The 16,430-nt window shown below is 40.8% G+C and overlaps 1 protein-coding gene across 3 annotated transcripts in view; it reads left to right on the top strand.

Moving 5' to 3' along the window:
- SI (sucrase-isomaltase) overlaps positions 1–13,285 on the top strand; it is a 51,146-nt gene extending 37,861 nt beyond the window's left edge. For all 3 annotated transcript variants that reach the window (XM_086618636.1, XM_086618637.1, XM_086618638.1), the window contains 11 exons: positions 2,784–2,917; positions 3,930–3,964; positions 4,056–4,172; positions 5,434–5,582; positions 6,559–6,643; positions 6,755–6,811; positions 7,463–7,587; positions 7,864–7,952; positions 9,429–9,478; positions 11,875–12,045; positions 13,223–13,285. In XM_086618636.1, coding sequence (XP_086474762.1) covers positions 2,784–2,917; positions 3,930–3,964; positions 4,056–4,172; positions 5,434–5,582; positions 6,559–6,643; positions 6,755–6,811; positions 7,463–7,587; positions 7,864–7,952; positions 9,429–9,478; positions 11,875–12,045; positions 13,223–13,285 — 1,075 coding nt within the window. The remainder of the gene's footprint in view (positions 1–2,783; positions 2,918–3,929; positions 3,965–4,055; positions 4,173–5,433; positions 5,583–6,558; positions 6,644–6,754; positions 6,812–7,462; positions 7,588–7,863; positions 7,953–9,428; positions 9,479–11,874; positions 12,046–13,222) is intronic.
- The last annotated feature ends 3,145 nt before the right edge of the window (positions 13,286–16,430 follow it).

A 16,430-nucleotide genomic window follows, 5' to 3' on the forward strand; every position in this document is an offset into this window, starting at 1 on the left:
TCTCAACAATGCTAATTGAAGAAGTGCTCTATTATGTCCTCCATTTAAAACAAATGGAGTAGTAGTGAAAAGGGGAAACAGTGACTTTTAAAATGCAAACTGTGTGCAAAAGGCTTTACTTTTAGGAATTTATTTTATCAGTTCCAAGGCAAATGTTGTTATCTGTTCCTTACTGAAGAGCAGCCCAGCCTGCTTTAGATAACATCTGATCCAACGATAATATATCTGTGCTGTTTCGTTTCCAGTTCAAGGAGTATCATTTCCAACTCAAGGAGTAAGCAAGGAACAATGTTTCTTTACAGGTCTTAAGGACCTTAAAGACCTTGGTAACTTTGATATTACCATCAAGAAAGAAAATACCAAGGCTGCTTGAATTTGTGACCGAGTGGATGTCACATTTGGCAGCGTGCCATTGCAGCGCTGCCAGTCCAGGCAGGAGCAAAACTGCTGACGGGACAGGAAGGGATGTCTGACGGCTCTGCTGTCAGCCAAATCACACGGGATTTGGGAATTGTAAGCAGACAATCACTGAACAGTAAGAGGAAGATTACCGTCGTTCCTGTGCATTAAGAATGAACTGAAATGTAGGGAAATATTTCCTTCTGTTTTGAGAGGTACCGTAACAGAAACGACTACAATAAATTACACAGCTTGTACAGATGTTCTTGCACTTGAGATTTACAGAACACATTGTTTACAAAAAATGTATGTCTCTCAGTTCCAAATTTATTCTTCAGTACTAACTGAAGGAGTAATTGTGCAACTGAAGACACGTTGTAGTAGTTATTTACTCTAATACTAAACCATGTAAACAAGAAGATCTCTTGCACACAAAACTCACAAAAGCCTGTAACATTACAGTGAACAGCAGTTTTTTATGAAACTTGATGTCCTTTCAGTTCTCCATCCATTAGACAGAGGGATGTTGGCTTCACACTATTGTTTCATAATGAAGCTTTTGCATAGAAGTGAAAGGCAGAACACTCACTGGAGAATACAGTAACTGTTTGGAGGTAAATTTGGGCTTTGTGACACGAGTAATTGCATTTCATGGACACAGCCTTGGCTCAGTCTTAGAGCAGCGAGCTGACATCTCAACTCAGCAGAACACATGGGCCACGCTGATCCTTGAGCAGTTCTATGCTCGACATACGCTTCCTTTACATTTGAAATTTGAGCTGCAATTTGCAAAGCATCACTGAACTAAAGTAAACTCAGCAGGGGCTGAAAATATTTGGTAGTACGTTACAAAGAAATAGAAGATACTAGAAAACTTATTTTTTGTCTTGGAAGAAATAATTACAGCACATTAGTTTAATTACTACAGTAATTTAAGTGACTTGTGTATTTTGGCTGTAATTATAGTGTCACTAAAGCTGCAAATCCTCTAGAAAAATTAGGAATAAATAGTTTCTTTTCGAAGCAGCTGTTTAGGCACCTATTGTGCAGCTAGTATTGGAGAGCGTTGCGATTTCACCGGTGTAGCTTTCTCACTAGTATTGTGGTTTATTATTTTTCTGTAATGACACACAGTATGTGTGCATGGCTGCAAAGGGATTGTGCTAAGAAAGTGGAGCAGTGATGCATCCGTGCCAGTCACATGGCGTAGAGCAACAGTACATGTGCTTGTATCCTTGGTGGAGCAACTAGGAAGCATAAATTCCCCTGAACTCAGAGATTTAATTTTGTTTTTTTCCCCTAAAGATTACTGTGTTGCCTTTTCAGGTCCTTCATGGCAATGGCCAAGGCTTTATTTAAGAATTTTTATTTATTTATTGGTTTTAATTATTTGAGGTAATGGTGTTAATTAGTGAATCAGTTCTCCATTCAGCTCATTCACACCCACACCTCGGGAGCCTCAGGAGCTCTTCTCCTAAGTCATCAGCAAGCTGCAGTCTCCCCTCCAACAGGAATGATCCTGAGCAAGGCCATTGGGCTTTAGTGCCCGAGCATCCTGAAAAGTCCGTGACAGTCCTTGCCTGGTGCTCGCTGTTTCCTTCTATCCCTCAAACCCAAGCACTGGTATTTTTCCCCCGCTGTGGGTTTTTGCTTCTAATTTGGGAAAGACAAATGAGTCCCATCATCCTCAAAAGGTTACCAACCTCTGGGCAAAATCTCTTGTGGTAGTGAGGAAGTCAAATGTGATCCGACCTAGAGGTCAGCTAATGCCAAGGTAATCACACACATTGGTAGTCAATCTTTAGCTACAAGGCCTGTCCCAAGCAGAAAACTTCTGGTTCAATATGTTTGCTTCTAGACAGGTCATTTGATATCCATATCATCTTGATGCTTCTGAAGTGACTACAGATCCATGACTTATTTTTTTGTTCCAATAACTTTTTGCCAACTAGAGTTGTACTGACAAGTCCAATATTCCTGGCATCTCTATTTTTTCCCCTTACGATCTCTTTGGTAGGAGTTTTGTTAAATTGTTTTCAACTGTTGCTATTTCAAGTACTTCAAGAAAGGAATTACATGCCCTGGAACACATCATGAAGCCCTTAGAAAATGTACAAGTTGGGCTACAGTCATATTTTCCCACACAGTAATTAGCCTGAGCTGGAAATCTGTTCAACACTTCCTTGTTTTGCCAGTTCACTCTCCAGCTACAGGCTGGCTGGCACTGCTGAGTTTCTGTGTATGTTTGAATACCACAATGCTGCCTTTTGCTATAAAAATATAAACCCTTATGGGTTTTTTTGTTTTCAAACAGGAACTTATGCAATAAATTCTCACGTAATATTTCTCACGCCATTTGTTTTTCTGTCTATTGTCACTGTCAGAGCTTTACAGAACGCCACCAATGAGCGCGGGATTGTTATCACCCGTTCCACATATCCCACTAGCGGAAGATGGGCAGGCCACTGGCTTGGTGACAACACTGCAGCTTGGGACCAGCTGTATAAATCTGTTATCGGTATGTAGAAGGAAAAGGAGCTCTCTTCAATTTACTGCATGTAGTTGTATTGGGTGTGGCTGAGATGGAGTTAGTTTTCCCCATAGCAGCCCTCATAGTGCTGTGCTTTTTATTGGTCACTAGAAAGGTGTTGATAGCACACCAGTGTTTTGGCTACTACTGAGCAGAGCTCGCACAGCATCAAGGCTGTCTCTCCAACGTTCCCCCCTCACCAGTAGGCGGGGGTTGGCCAAGATCCTGGGACAGGGCATAGCCAGGACAGCTGACCCAAAGTGACCAAAGGGATATTCCGTACCATATGATGTCTGCTCAGCAATAAAAGCTAAAAGATAGAAGGAGGAGAGAGGGCATTCATTATTATGACGTTTTGTCTTCGGAGCAACGGCTATGTATACTGAAGGCCTACATCCCAGGAAGTGGCTGGACATCACCTGCTGATGGGAAGTAGAGAAAAAATAGTTTATTATCCCTTGCTTCCACATGTGGCCTTTGATTTTGCTTTATTAAACTGCTTTTATCTTGACCCACGAGGTGTTTTTCCATCTTATTTTCTCCCTGCCCTGCCCTGATGAGGAGGAGAGTGATAGAGGGGCTTGATGGGCACCTGGCGTCCAGCCAAGGTCAACCCGCTACAGCAGTTATTTCTTTTCCTTCATCTACTTGCTTCTAGTATTCATGTGGTTTTAGCTGAAATAAGCCCTTCAGTTCAGCAAGGAGAATTTATGGTCAATTCCTTTTTTACTTCTTCATTTCTGCATCGGGTGCTGTGAGCTCTTCTATTCCCTTGGGACCAGCCACCGTCCTGCCACTCATTTCTTTGTTTGCTCCTGATCAACCAGCTCCCATCTCTTTCTGTACCAGAAAAACAAGACACATTAGAGAAATTGTAGGGTTTCTGATTTTTTTTTTTCTTCTCATTCAGCATTGCAGTACATATTATCTGTGTAACCAATAGCATACCAAAAAGGGAAATAAAAAGCAGCTAGTAATGTTGAATTATTTTTCTTTTCAGGTATGATGGAGTTCAGTCTATTTGGAATATCTTACGTAAGCAAATAAGTTATTACCTTACATTTAATTATCTTGATGCTGTACATGAGTTTACAGTATTCCAATTGGATTATTTTTAAACTTTCAGACAGGAGCTGATATCTGTGGCTTCTTCTCAGACTCAGAGTATGAGCTGTGTGTTCGCTGGATGCAGCTGGGTGCGTTTTATCCTTACTCAAGGAATCACAATGAGAAAGGAACAAGGGTGAGTCTCAATTTTTTAAGAGTTCTCAATGCCTGAGCCTTCACAAAACACATGTGGAGATCAGCCAGAACATTGCACAAGCTGGCCGCCCTCAAAAATGTACATTCCAAGCAAAATGAACAAGAAAAGAACACATTTGGCTCTCTATCAAGTAAAAATTGTCTTTATTTATATTCCAGCTCTGCTGTAAACTCCCCCTCACCCTGGAGGTTTTATGCCCACAGAGGGGCTGAACTGGGATTTGGGCCACTTGAAGGAAGCATATTCTAAGTTTGCTTTGACTGAATCAAACTCCTACCTATTTTTCCCTGTGTGCCATTTTTATTTAAATGCACCACACCGGCAGGACTAAAATAGAGCGCTTGCATGGCAAACGCACTTAAAGGAGCAAAGCTGACCTTGGTGCTCTCAGCCCTAATTGTCCATAATTACCCAACAAATGAGAAAATGGAACAGTGTAATAAGATTCTGGAGTCAGACGCGGCAATTTCTGTGCTTTGCACATTTGCCACCATCAGATATTGTATTTCTTTTAAGAGTAAAGGAAAATAATTGCCTAAATGTAGGTCTGTGCTGGCTAAGGACTATATTGTAGAAAGCTGTAAAACAAGATAACTGGAAAAATGAAAAAAATGCAAACAGCACTTCTATTCCAGTTAAAGCTTCAGGTCTAGCAGAGTAGAGCTATTTATATGGCATATAGCTACTGGATTAAAGTCTCCTTTTCAAAACCCGTGTGCTTTATCTTGCAGCGGCACACCTTTCGATAGGACTTTTAAAGCCTTTAAAAATGCAGATTCAGGGTTATCATGTTGCTTCCAGTCTCCCCCAATTTGCCAAGGTATTGTTCAATGCATTTAATAAAGATTGGAAGTGCTCCTTGACATCAGTCATTAGTGCTTCGGTCTCTTCTTGCAAGTCCTGAGTGCTGCCCTGCAGAAAAGAGGGAAAATAAATTATGTACACTGGGATGTGTCACACCTTTGGGACACTTTGCATTAAACATTTTTTCAGTAAAGCCTCCCAGGTTTTTCTCACCTTCCCTCTTTTTAGTTCCCCTCTTCGGGCTGACAGTGATACCTCCTGTTTTCAGTGTCACTTACTCTTTCATTGAAGAATAAATAAATAAAGGTGCTCTAATTTCAAAGAGAAATTTCCTTGGCTTTATCTTGCTATGTTCATTTTTTGGGGGCGGGGAGCAGGGGGAGGGTTTCGAAATGTAACAATCCAGCTTGACTAACAGTGGTCTCTTCTTCTTCAGCGGCAAGATCCTGTTTCCTGGAACTCAACATTTGAGGACATTTCCAGGAACGTGCTGAATATAAGATACACCCTGTTACCCTATTTCTACACCTTAATGTATGACGCCCATGCCTATGGCAGCACTGTGATCCGTCCCGTACTCCACGAGTAAGTGTGACTCCTTTGCTGTCCTTGGCAAGAATTTTCACTAAAACTTCTGTAGCTATGACCCTCCTAACAATAAAGTTTTCTTAGTTACAGCAATGGGTATTTAAAAAAATAAAGCATGAGATTGAGAATATGAGCCTTCAATATCAAGTCTCACTTGAACAGCACTAGTTCTCCATTTTTCACTGTGCAAAATTGAACATTCGCTTCTCTAGGAGTAATATTTGAATTTTAAACCTCACCTTTAGCCTCTTGAGGGGCAAGCAACAAAACGCTGGGCATATGTAGAATCAACAAAGCAAGTGTTGCAAAAAGAGCTGAACAACAACTTTAAGCAAAAAAGAGGAAATTCTGGCACAAATCATGAGATTTTTACAGGGGAGAATGTTTTTTTTTTTTATGTGTGTGTCCAAACTGATATGGCAGATTTTTCTTTAAAATGTTAGACACACAAAGACGTCTTTGTTCCTTGCCAGGTGGAACAGTACCTGTAAAAGCTTTAACTTGTCATCGTGGAGTTAGATGTGGTCTAGTACCTATGTGCACGTCTTGGCTGAGGAACACCAAGTTGTTCGCATGCACTGACTTGCTTTTTTCAAAGCAACTAAGAAAAAAGTGATGCAAATTGGAAAGTGGTTCCCAGTCTGTCCACTACCTAATCTTATTATTGCTAATATTGGCCAAGCGCAGCAGACCTGAGTTTTGTGATGTAAATATACTGAAAAGTAAGCGCAAAGAAATGGCAAAAAGAAAAGTAAGTAAAAGCTTGCATTTCTGTAATGAGTTTCACATTGGGATCTTTATGCATTCTTGCCAAACATTAACTGATCTATGAATTATCAGTACTAGAATAAAGATGAGGAAATAGCAGACACTAGGAACAGTCGATTCAATTTCTGAGAAAAATATCTTCAGGAAGGAACACTTTGGAAAAGTCCAGCACCCAATGTCCAATCATTATTCTATTAACATGCAGGTTTGTGGACGACAGAACAACCTGGGATGTATATGAGCAGTTCCTCTGGGGACCTGCGCTGCTCATTAGCCCTGTGATGACACAAGTACGTTTTTAAGCACTTATGAAAGTTTTTAAGCACTTATTAAAGTCACTTGAGCTGAAATTCATTCACTTTTTGATTTAAGGTACTTAACACATGTATGTTTAATTCCAGGGTGCTCTATCAGTGACTGCTTACTTACCAGATGCCCGCTGGTATGATTACTACACAGTAAGTAATTTTAAAAATTATATGTCACATGTCTTCTTCACAGTGCTGAGCTGTTCAGATGGCAGCAGGGTGTGCTGGGAGTGGTGGTGAGGTGTGAATCCTCTCCCTTTCACAAACTTGCTGCAATATCACTTCTTAGCAATAGAGTATCTACTTAGCTGGGAAAAAAAAATCCTTGATTCTTGTATAATAATATATAACAACATGACGCCAGTTAGAGTAAATTAGAAGGTGAAATAATACTTTTAATTTGAAGTCCTTCTATGGACTTTTTGAACCTTCAAATGACATACCTAATGTATTTGTAAGGAATACTGGAATGGAGAAAGATAAAACAGGTTTAGCTGCATCATCTTTCACAGAAAATATGAAAAGATTTGGTAACAGGAAGAGCAGGCATCAAAAATCACTTCATCAATCACAGGTTCTGCTTGACCTGACTGGCCCCTTGAGTTCAGCTACTGTCCTCTACAGCCAAACCAGCCTTTTATAGATACAGAATTTCAGGGCTTCTCTTAAAAACACTACGTAGATACTCCTGCAGTGACAACTCCTAATTAATCTGTCCAGCAAAAAATGATCATTTCATTATAAAAAAACCTGTAAAGTGAGAAGAATTCAATAGAAGACGACTTATTTTTTTGTAAATAGGATCAAGATATTAACGTGAGGGGACAATACACAGTTTTAGATGCTCCTTTGGACCACATCAACCTTCATATCCGAGGTGGATACATCCTTGCTTGGCAAGAACCTGCTAACACAACTTATTACAGGTAAGATTAACTGAAAATTTAAAATTTAGTTTTGCACAGTTACATCTAAATACTACCAGTCCTCAGAGAAGCTGCGTGTATGATAGCACTGGAGCTGTAGGGCTGCTTTTTCTTTTGGGTTTCCTCCTAATGATCTCTAAATTCGATCGTATGAGCTTAGGAAGATGACTGTGGGAGATCAAGTGGCATACAATATTACATAAAATATTCTAACATTTGATAAATATGAAGTGTGATTAACTGAGGGAATTGAGGACATTCTTCTGTTTTCCATAGCCGACTAAACCCGATGGGACTCACTGTTGCTTTGAATGATGATCTGTATGCAGAAGGACAACTTTATTGGGATGATGGAGTTCGAATTGGTATGTATGCTTCATCTTGCCTGTCATCAAATTCTTTTTTGGTGTGAGGTTGGTCGAAAACTGCAACAGGTTGCCCAGGTAGGCTGCAGACCCTCCACCCTTGGAGATACTCAAAGCCCAAAGTAAAACACAAAAAACAAAATCCAAGGAGATGAACTGGGGAGAGGTGAAACAAACTACAGCAGTCCTTGAAAATCAAACGATGCTCTCTAGCTGACTTATGAGCTTTTCTGTCTGCAGTTTTTAACAACAACACAGTTGTCAAGGTGGAGACTCCAAGTCGTAAGAAACTGCTGATAAGCAAGTGCTGGTGGTTGCTTCTGCCTTAGAAGTCCTCAGTGTATAGTGGGGGTTTTGAGGAGGAGCATCAGGAACAGATGGAAAGGATGGACTCTGGCCAAAGCAATCACATCTCTAGAGGCTGTATCTGAACATGCCTTTGGAGACAAAACTGAAATGAAACCTTCAGATTAGCATTATAGTAAAATGATTTTTCCTGATTTAAACCACATAATGCTATGATTGATAGAATTAATATGTTGTATAAAGGAAATTGTTCTGTGGACCTAAGGCAACATGGATAACAAAGATTTGTCCTCAAACCAATGGGAACCATAACCATAGATTATGTGGGAAGCTTTAACTAATTTCCTAAAAATTACTAAATTTAAATCATCTTCAGATAAGAGACACTTAAATGTCATTTATCCTTTCCATCCAGAATGTACTACCCTTGTAATAACATTAAGGCATCACCCGAGAGGACTGCAAGTACTGCAGAAAATGGTGTTATTTTGCATAATGACGTGTGGGGAAGTTTGCAGGATGCTGTTAGTGTTTTCTGAGGTGCTTCACTTACACCACTGCCTGTTAGCACTAGAATTCAGAAATGATGACTATGTTTATAGAAGTCTGATGATAAATCAGATTACCATAGATCAGAAGGTGCATCTCACCAGGATGCCAGTGATTTGGTGTTGGTAGTGCAGAAAGGCAAGAACCTGCAATGCCCATGATTATCGGCACTAGTTTGAGTTCATTTTGTGCTGAATAATGGGCTTGATAAAACATACAATGGGGATTTCAAAGAAGCATCGTCTATCATGTTTGTGTAATTGGACAGTAACTAGAGCTGGATGTGGGAAATGACTCCCATGCCTTCTTCAACTGAAAAACATTTTTCTCTTGCTGGTCTTCACACCCTTGATCTTCTAATGCTGTTTTATTGCCTCCTTTTGTATTTTACCTCTAAAATGTTCTTATTTTGGCCTAATTTAAATAGCACTCAGTCGTATAAGAAAGTATTTTAAGTCTAAAAGAACACGTCTTCTGGGATTACAGAACTTTACTTATGTATAGACCGACATACCATATACATTGCGTATAGTATATGGACACAATTCTTGAGCTGAAATGTTGAATATGTGTTAGACAAGGTGAATAGTGAATATATTTTTTTTTTTTTTTTTTTAACAGACGCATATGAAGATGGTGTATATCTGCTAACAACATTTACTGCTGATCAGGTAATTAACATTACCTCACATTTTTTGAATGATCACTTTAGGTGATTATTATTATTATCTTTTTAACTATAGGTATTTTAATTTAGGATTTTATAATGTCTGGGTATCCTACCCTAAGATTAAGTTTTGCTCACCATCGAATAGACTACAAGAAATATGATTAAATAGTGTTAAGAAAAAGTTTAAGAATGATTCTGAAGTTACCAATTATAGTGTATCATTACATAGGGTGTACATTTATGGCATTGTAATTTCTGCTATAATTCTGAAAGTGCAAATTTATTTCATAAGTGACTAATATAAAGTGAAAGCACATATAAATGCAAAACATCTGGAGCATGTAGATGGCTCAGAACAGCTACGCCAGGAGAATCAGCCCTTGCTGGTGAGAACTGGAAGCTGCAGGCAGGAGGCTTTAAGAACAAAAGGCTGTGACCCTGGCTTACAGCTACAGAGAAATACCTCTGCCCAGCAGCGACTTTGGGTTTCTTCTCAACAATGGGCATCTAAAATAAATTGTTCCTAACCCATTTTGGAAGTTCAGGGTCCTCCTTGCTGTTCTCTACCTCACTGTTCAAGCTACGTTGTTGCTTCAAGACAAAAGAAAGAAAAGTTCATAGGGCCAAAAGAAAGGCATCTGTGTTCGTAGTACATTTGCCCCTATTCACTGTGGAATTTATTTATTGTGTGCAATTATTTTCTATTAAAAAAAACCAAATCTTAGTACAGGGAGCAAGCAGAATACAGCGTCATTGGCAACCACAGAAGAAACCACTTTCACTTTCTAAAACTGCAACGAGTGGGGACAGGACCTGCCCCATTCAAGAGTCCTACTCATGCCCTCCCATTGATGACAAACCAGAGATCTGTTTGTGGTTACATTACAAATCCGAGTCTCAGTTCTCCAGGCATCCTGGGATGTGTGCATTGACCCCATTCATAGAATCATAGAATCATAGAATGGTTAGGGCTGGAAGGGACCTTCAATGGTCATCTAGTCCAACCCCCCTGCAAGGAACAGGGATATCTCCAACTAGATCAGGTTGCTCAGGGCCTCATCCAACCTGGCCTTGAACGTCTCCAGGGATGGAGCATCCACCACCTCTCTTCCACTTATTCTATAGAAACGTTTCAGCATCCCATAGAAGATGGTGGGTTCTGCTGCCTTGGCCATGCCACAGCGCAAAGCCTGTGAGAGGCAGCCTAATGGGAGAGCAGAGAAAGTAGCATAATCCCAGCTTTGCACAGCAACTGGTGCCGAGGCGCTGCCTCAGCTCAGGAATGCTTTTTCTCTTTATTCTTCAACACAGAAAACCTGGCGTGCATTCCTGGGTAACAAAGCCAACGAACAGGAGTGTTTATTTTAAGCAGTGGCATTTCTAGGATGTCAGGTTTGAATTTTTATTGCAACCAGCTGAATATCTGGAATTAAATTAGACTATAATTGTATGGACTTTTGGTTTAAAAGATTTTTTTTCTATTGTAATAGAAAACGTACTTTGTTGTTTCATTAGTTTTCCAGGCTGCCAGAATGTCTTCTAATTTTATCCACACTGTTCTTTCTTCTCATTTAATTCTATCTTTGTCAAATAATTGGATGTTTATTGGTTAGGAAAAGAAATTTGTTTTGCTAATATTCAGTATTTGCAGTTGCAAGAAGATTATGAAATAAATGCAACTTTTCCTGCTCTTACAAAAAAATTGGTAAAGAAAAGCCTGATTAAAGAGGTCTTGAATCAACCAACAATGAAACACACTAAAAGCAATACCCTCTAAGCACTAAATACGCAGAATTATATCACAGCACATTTACATGGGATCACACTTGGGCTGTGAACCAGCAGGTACCATCTCTGGGCTGCTTAACATGGCATTCACTCTCTGCAGACCTACTGGACCTGGGTATATCCTAAAGAAACCAAGTTCCCATAATCTACTTCAAATCACAGCAACTGGAATGAGAGGGGGACCTGTGAGTGCTGAGGGAGATGATGAGGGTGGACGAGCTGTTCTGGGAGGGCATAAAGCAGGAAGAGCAGAGCCTGAATCAGGTCTCATAGAAGCTTGTAGCCAAGGCTGTGACAGTGAAGGAGATGTTTGTCCATGCAGCACTTGCTGTCCATGCCAGGGGTTAAAAGCATGTTGTTGCTTCACTCCTTACATCTATCAGCTGAGTGGCAACTAAAGACACAGCAGAGCCCAGGATCCAGCCAGATTAACAACGTGAAGGAAACTGAAGCCTTCAACATGTGGAAAATAAATAACAACATACAAGTATTTAAAAAATAATGAACTAAAAGAAATAGGAACAGAGGAAAGCAAGTAAAAAGCTCAAGTGGATTTGTACCAGTCTAATGACGATCTCTGATTTTTTTTTTTTTTCCTTTCCCTTTCAGAATGTTCTAGATATCACGGTTTCGTATAACGGTTACAGTGATCCGAACAACTTAATGTTTACTGAAATTAAAGTCCTGGGGCTGAACACCACAGTTACAGAGGTGGTCGTATTGCAGAATGGCAACACAATCACGTCAGCACACGAAGTGGTGTACAACGCCACCACGGAGGTGAGATGCCATTGGCAGGGTAATGCCACCTTCATAACTGCGTATGTGCTCTTAGACCTTTGGAGATTGAGCTCCCAGCTGTAGTACCATATTTAAAATGCATTCCAGCAAGATACATCAACTACCATCAGGCAATGATCATGTAATACACTGTTTAATTTATAGTAAATATTGTGCAGTAAGTGTGGTAGAGCTTTTAAGCATGGAAATTACTGTTGAGGAACCCCAACCACTTTTGATGGTGGGAAAGTGGTGGATTTTGGTTTGTGCTTGGTTTCCACTCTTTGTAATAGCTTGCTTGCAACCCGTAAGGTTTGAAGGAAGAAAAAGCAACTACAAGTATTTTCATAGCCTCCACATGATCCCATTGTTGTCAGTCTTGTCTGACAACATTTTCATTTCCCAGCCCTGTCTGCCTACCACCATTTCTTATTCTGTCATGTCAGAGTTTGGCTGTAGGCATTGCAGATCAGGGTTCCTACACGTACAACTCAAATCCCCCTTCTTGTAAAGTCATTGGCATACCTCCCACCAACCTCAGAGCACCAGGGTTTCTCTCTGCATGGACTGTTCTGTCCAGGGCACTTCCCTGCTCCCAGTTCCCTGGACAATCAAGTCAAGCAGTCCTAACGGCATCTGAAATAAATGTGTATAACTGTATTGCCATTCAAGATGGCACTCCTATGGAGCATCTTTCAACTATGAACAGAACTGCTGAGGCATCCAGCCTTGCCAGTTTTCTGGAAGAGGGAGACTGCCTAACCTCTTCTGTTACTGGGATCTTACTACCCTTCCTTTGAAATTCAGTGTTCTGTAAAGTCTTAGATCTTTCTCTCTTTCATGAAAGCCAGAATTATGTAAGTTTTGCACATAACCAAAAAGATGAGTTAAAAATGTAAAAAAAAATGAAGTGTTTCATTCTGCTGTTGATTTTTTTGATGGCTCAGTTCTAAAAGAGCCTCTGAATGAAGGGACGAGATGACAGTCTCGTGATCAGAAATCCCAAATCTATGCTGGTTAAACTATATTTACAGTCATACAAACACAAAAGGAAGAGGAATAATTCTTGTAACCTAACAGAATGAGAAGCCACTGTATTCTCTATTGAACAGAGACAAAGCAGTGGATCTTCAGGGCAGATTTTCTAATTGTTCATTTTGTCTGTTTTTTTTCACAGGCCCTGACAATCACCAATCTTGAACTTGAACTAGGCAGCGACTACACCTTGCAATGGAGCTAAAAATGCCTGAAAACAGCATTGTCCATACCGCTGAATTTTCTCATTGTTTTGGAATCATAGAATCATAGAATCATTTAGGTTGGAAAAGGCCTTTAAGGTCATCAAGTCCAACTGTTAACCTAGCACTGCCAAGTGCACCACTAAACCATGTCCCTAAGCACCACATCTACACATCTTTTAAATATCTGCAGGGATGGTGACTCAACTGCTTCCCTGGGCAGCCTGTTCCAATGTTCCAAGCTTGACAACCCTTTCAGTGAAGAAATTTTTTCTAATACTGAATCTTGACCTCCCCTGGTACAACTGGATGCAATTTCTTCTTGTCCTGTTGCTGGTTACTTGGGAGAAGAGACCAACCCTCACCTCGCTACAACCTCCTTTCAGGCAGTTGTAGAGAGCGATAAGGCCTCCCCTCAGTCTCCTCCAGGCTGAACAACCCCAGTTCTCTCGTTTGTGCTCTAGACCCTTCACCACCTTTGTTGCCCTTCTTTGGACACACTCCATCACCTCCATGTCTGTCTTGTAGTGAGGGGCCCAAAACTGAACACACTATTTGAGGTTTTGACCTCACCAGTGCTCAGTGCAGAAGGACTATCGCTTCTCTGGTCCTGCTGGCCACACTGTTTCTGATAGAAGCCAGAACACTATTGGCCTTCTTGGCCACCTGGGCACACAGCTGGCTCATATGGCTGTCAAAAAACACTACCAGGTCCTTTTCCACTGGGCAGCTTTCCAGCCACTCTTCCCCAAGCCTGTAATGTTGCATGGGGTTGCTGTGACCCGACACTCAGCCTTGCTGAACCTCATACAATTGGCCTCAGCCCATTGATCCAACCTGTCCAGATCCCTTTGTAGAGCCTTCCTACCCCCAGGCAGATCAGCACTCCCACACAACTTGGGGTCATTTGCAGACTGACTGAGGGTGCACTCGACCCCCTTGTCTGGATCATTGATAAAGTTATTAAACAGAACTGGCCTCGATACTGAGCCCTGGGGAACATCACTTGTGACCGGCCACCAACTGGATTGAACTCCATTCACCACCACTCTTTGGGCCCGGCCACCCAGCCAGTTTTCTACCCAGCGAAGCGTACGCCTGTCCAAGCCATGAGCAGCCAGTTTCTCCAGGAGAATGTTCTGGGAAACAGTGTCCAAGGCTTTACTAAAGTCTAGGTAGACAACATCCACTGCCTTTCCCTCATCCACTAAGCAGGTCACCTTGTCATAGAAGGAGATCAGGTTGTTCAGGCAGGACCTGCCTTGCATAAACCCATGCTGACTGCACCTGATCACTCAGTTGTCCTGCAAACTAAGTTTTAAAACTATCTTTTCATTTTTCATTTTTCAAAGTGCCTCTTCGTCATCTTAGAATAATTTTAACAATAAAAACATACTAGTACAGTCAGTTCATCTTAAGCTACTATGTGTATAAACCAGTCACATTTCAGTATTGCTGAAGGCTAACTACAAGGTCTCCATAGGATGCAAAAATCTGTGTTTTAAACAGTACGGAAATTCAGTGTAATTTCATCTTTCAAAACCCAGAACTGAATGTGAAATTCCACGTTTTCTCAGAGCAGAATTTCTGGCTGACTTCATGCATGCCAAATATTGTAAAAAAAGATACAGTTGGTGTTACCTGCATGGATTTGGGACTGTAATTCTGCCTATATTTAACTTTCATCTTAATTTAATTATGCCTGTGTAAGTCACTACTATGGAGAATTATTTAAGACCAGACAAGTAAAAACACATGTTTTCAGATTACTAATTTAGCATGAAACGGTGTTTCAAGTTGTTGATCTATAAAATACTAAGGTACTTGCAAAAGTAATTTTAAAGGGTTTTTTTTTTTGCATGACTTTAGCCAGGTATTTTGTGTTCCCTGGTGTTTTGATCTAAAGTTGTAAAATTAAACCTGAAGTTTCAAGGTTAGCTAATGTTGGTCTCTGAGTGTTTATTTCACTGAAGGAAATGTTGTTGTATGTTTACTATAATAGTAACTCACGTTGAAGACTCTTTGTATCCCAGGAGTGCAGCATACGACCTAAACAGATTGGTAAAGCATGTTTACAATTAAATTTGAAGGGAATAAACTGCTGTCAGAGGCAGTAGTAATCTCTAGTGACTGTGCTCACGATTCATTTAATTCCTCTCTGCTTTAAAATTTTGTAGTAAAACAGCTAAACAGCCACCACCTCATAGGCGGATCAGTGTAATTACAGGGCTGAATTTACTGAAACTTCCCCGTAAAGTAATAAGGACATTGTCAATCCAGAGAAGATGATCATGTAGGACTAAAGTTACCACTCTGAGAAATATTTTTGTCTGAAGGAAGAAACTACACTGCTTCCCCAGAGCTGGCGAGGAGCAGCTGTGTAGGTAAGCAGATGTAAGGACATGTCCCACCGCTGTGGAGAGGGGAGGTGCAGGTTACCGAGCCTTCGACCCATTCCCTGTCACATTATGTCCTACCACTTTGCCCCCACCCGACTGACATGTGAAACACTAGGTACAGCCAAAGGCTTCCAAGAGCTTATTTTCATCATTTTTCTCATAAGTTTTCTTTGGGGAAAGACATTGTTCCATTTTCTCAGCGTTGAGAGGCTCAGCACATCAGCTGAACCACCTGCGCTTCAGCTACAGGGGAAGGCTTTCTTCACTGAGTCCCCAAGATAATAATTCATGAGGAACTCGAACAGACTGAGAAATCACAGCTTCAAACATGTGTTGGGCACTTTAGGGAGGTGCTCCCCGCTGTGTCTCTTCCATCCTACATCCCCTCCTGCAGTTGGTACAAGCAGATGCAGCCCAGCAGAGCCCACAGCTCACCTCAGAAATATTTGTGCAGCATCACGGTCCTTAGCTAGAGACTGAAGAAGCCATATGCTGAACTCGGGAGGCATCTTTTTTCAGGTTGATTGTAGCTCTTCATGCAAATGCTTTGGGTCAGATACATAGACGTGTTGTGAAACATTTCCCACTGCAGGAAGTCCCCATTAAAGTCCATGAGCTGTGCTGAGTAGTGGGATAATCTTCAACAGAACGAAGTCAGCAGCAACAAATACACTGCTTGTGTTGAGGATGGGGTTCTTGGACTATCACTCTCTGTGTAGTTTGACTTCCTAGCCCTTAAAAAAATTAC

The sequence above is a fragment of the Tauraco erythrolophus genome, chromosome 11 (assembly GCF_009769465.1).
Source record: "Tauraco erythrolophus isolate bTauEry1 chromosome 11, bTauEry1.pri, whole genome shotgun sequence".
In the NCBI taxonomy this organism is placed as follows: Eukaryota; Metazoa; Chordata; class Aves; order Musophagiformes; family Musophagidae; genus Tauraco; species Tauraco erythrolophus.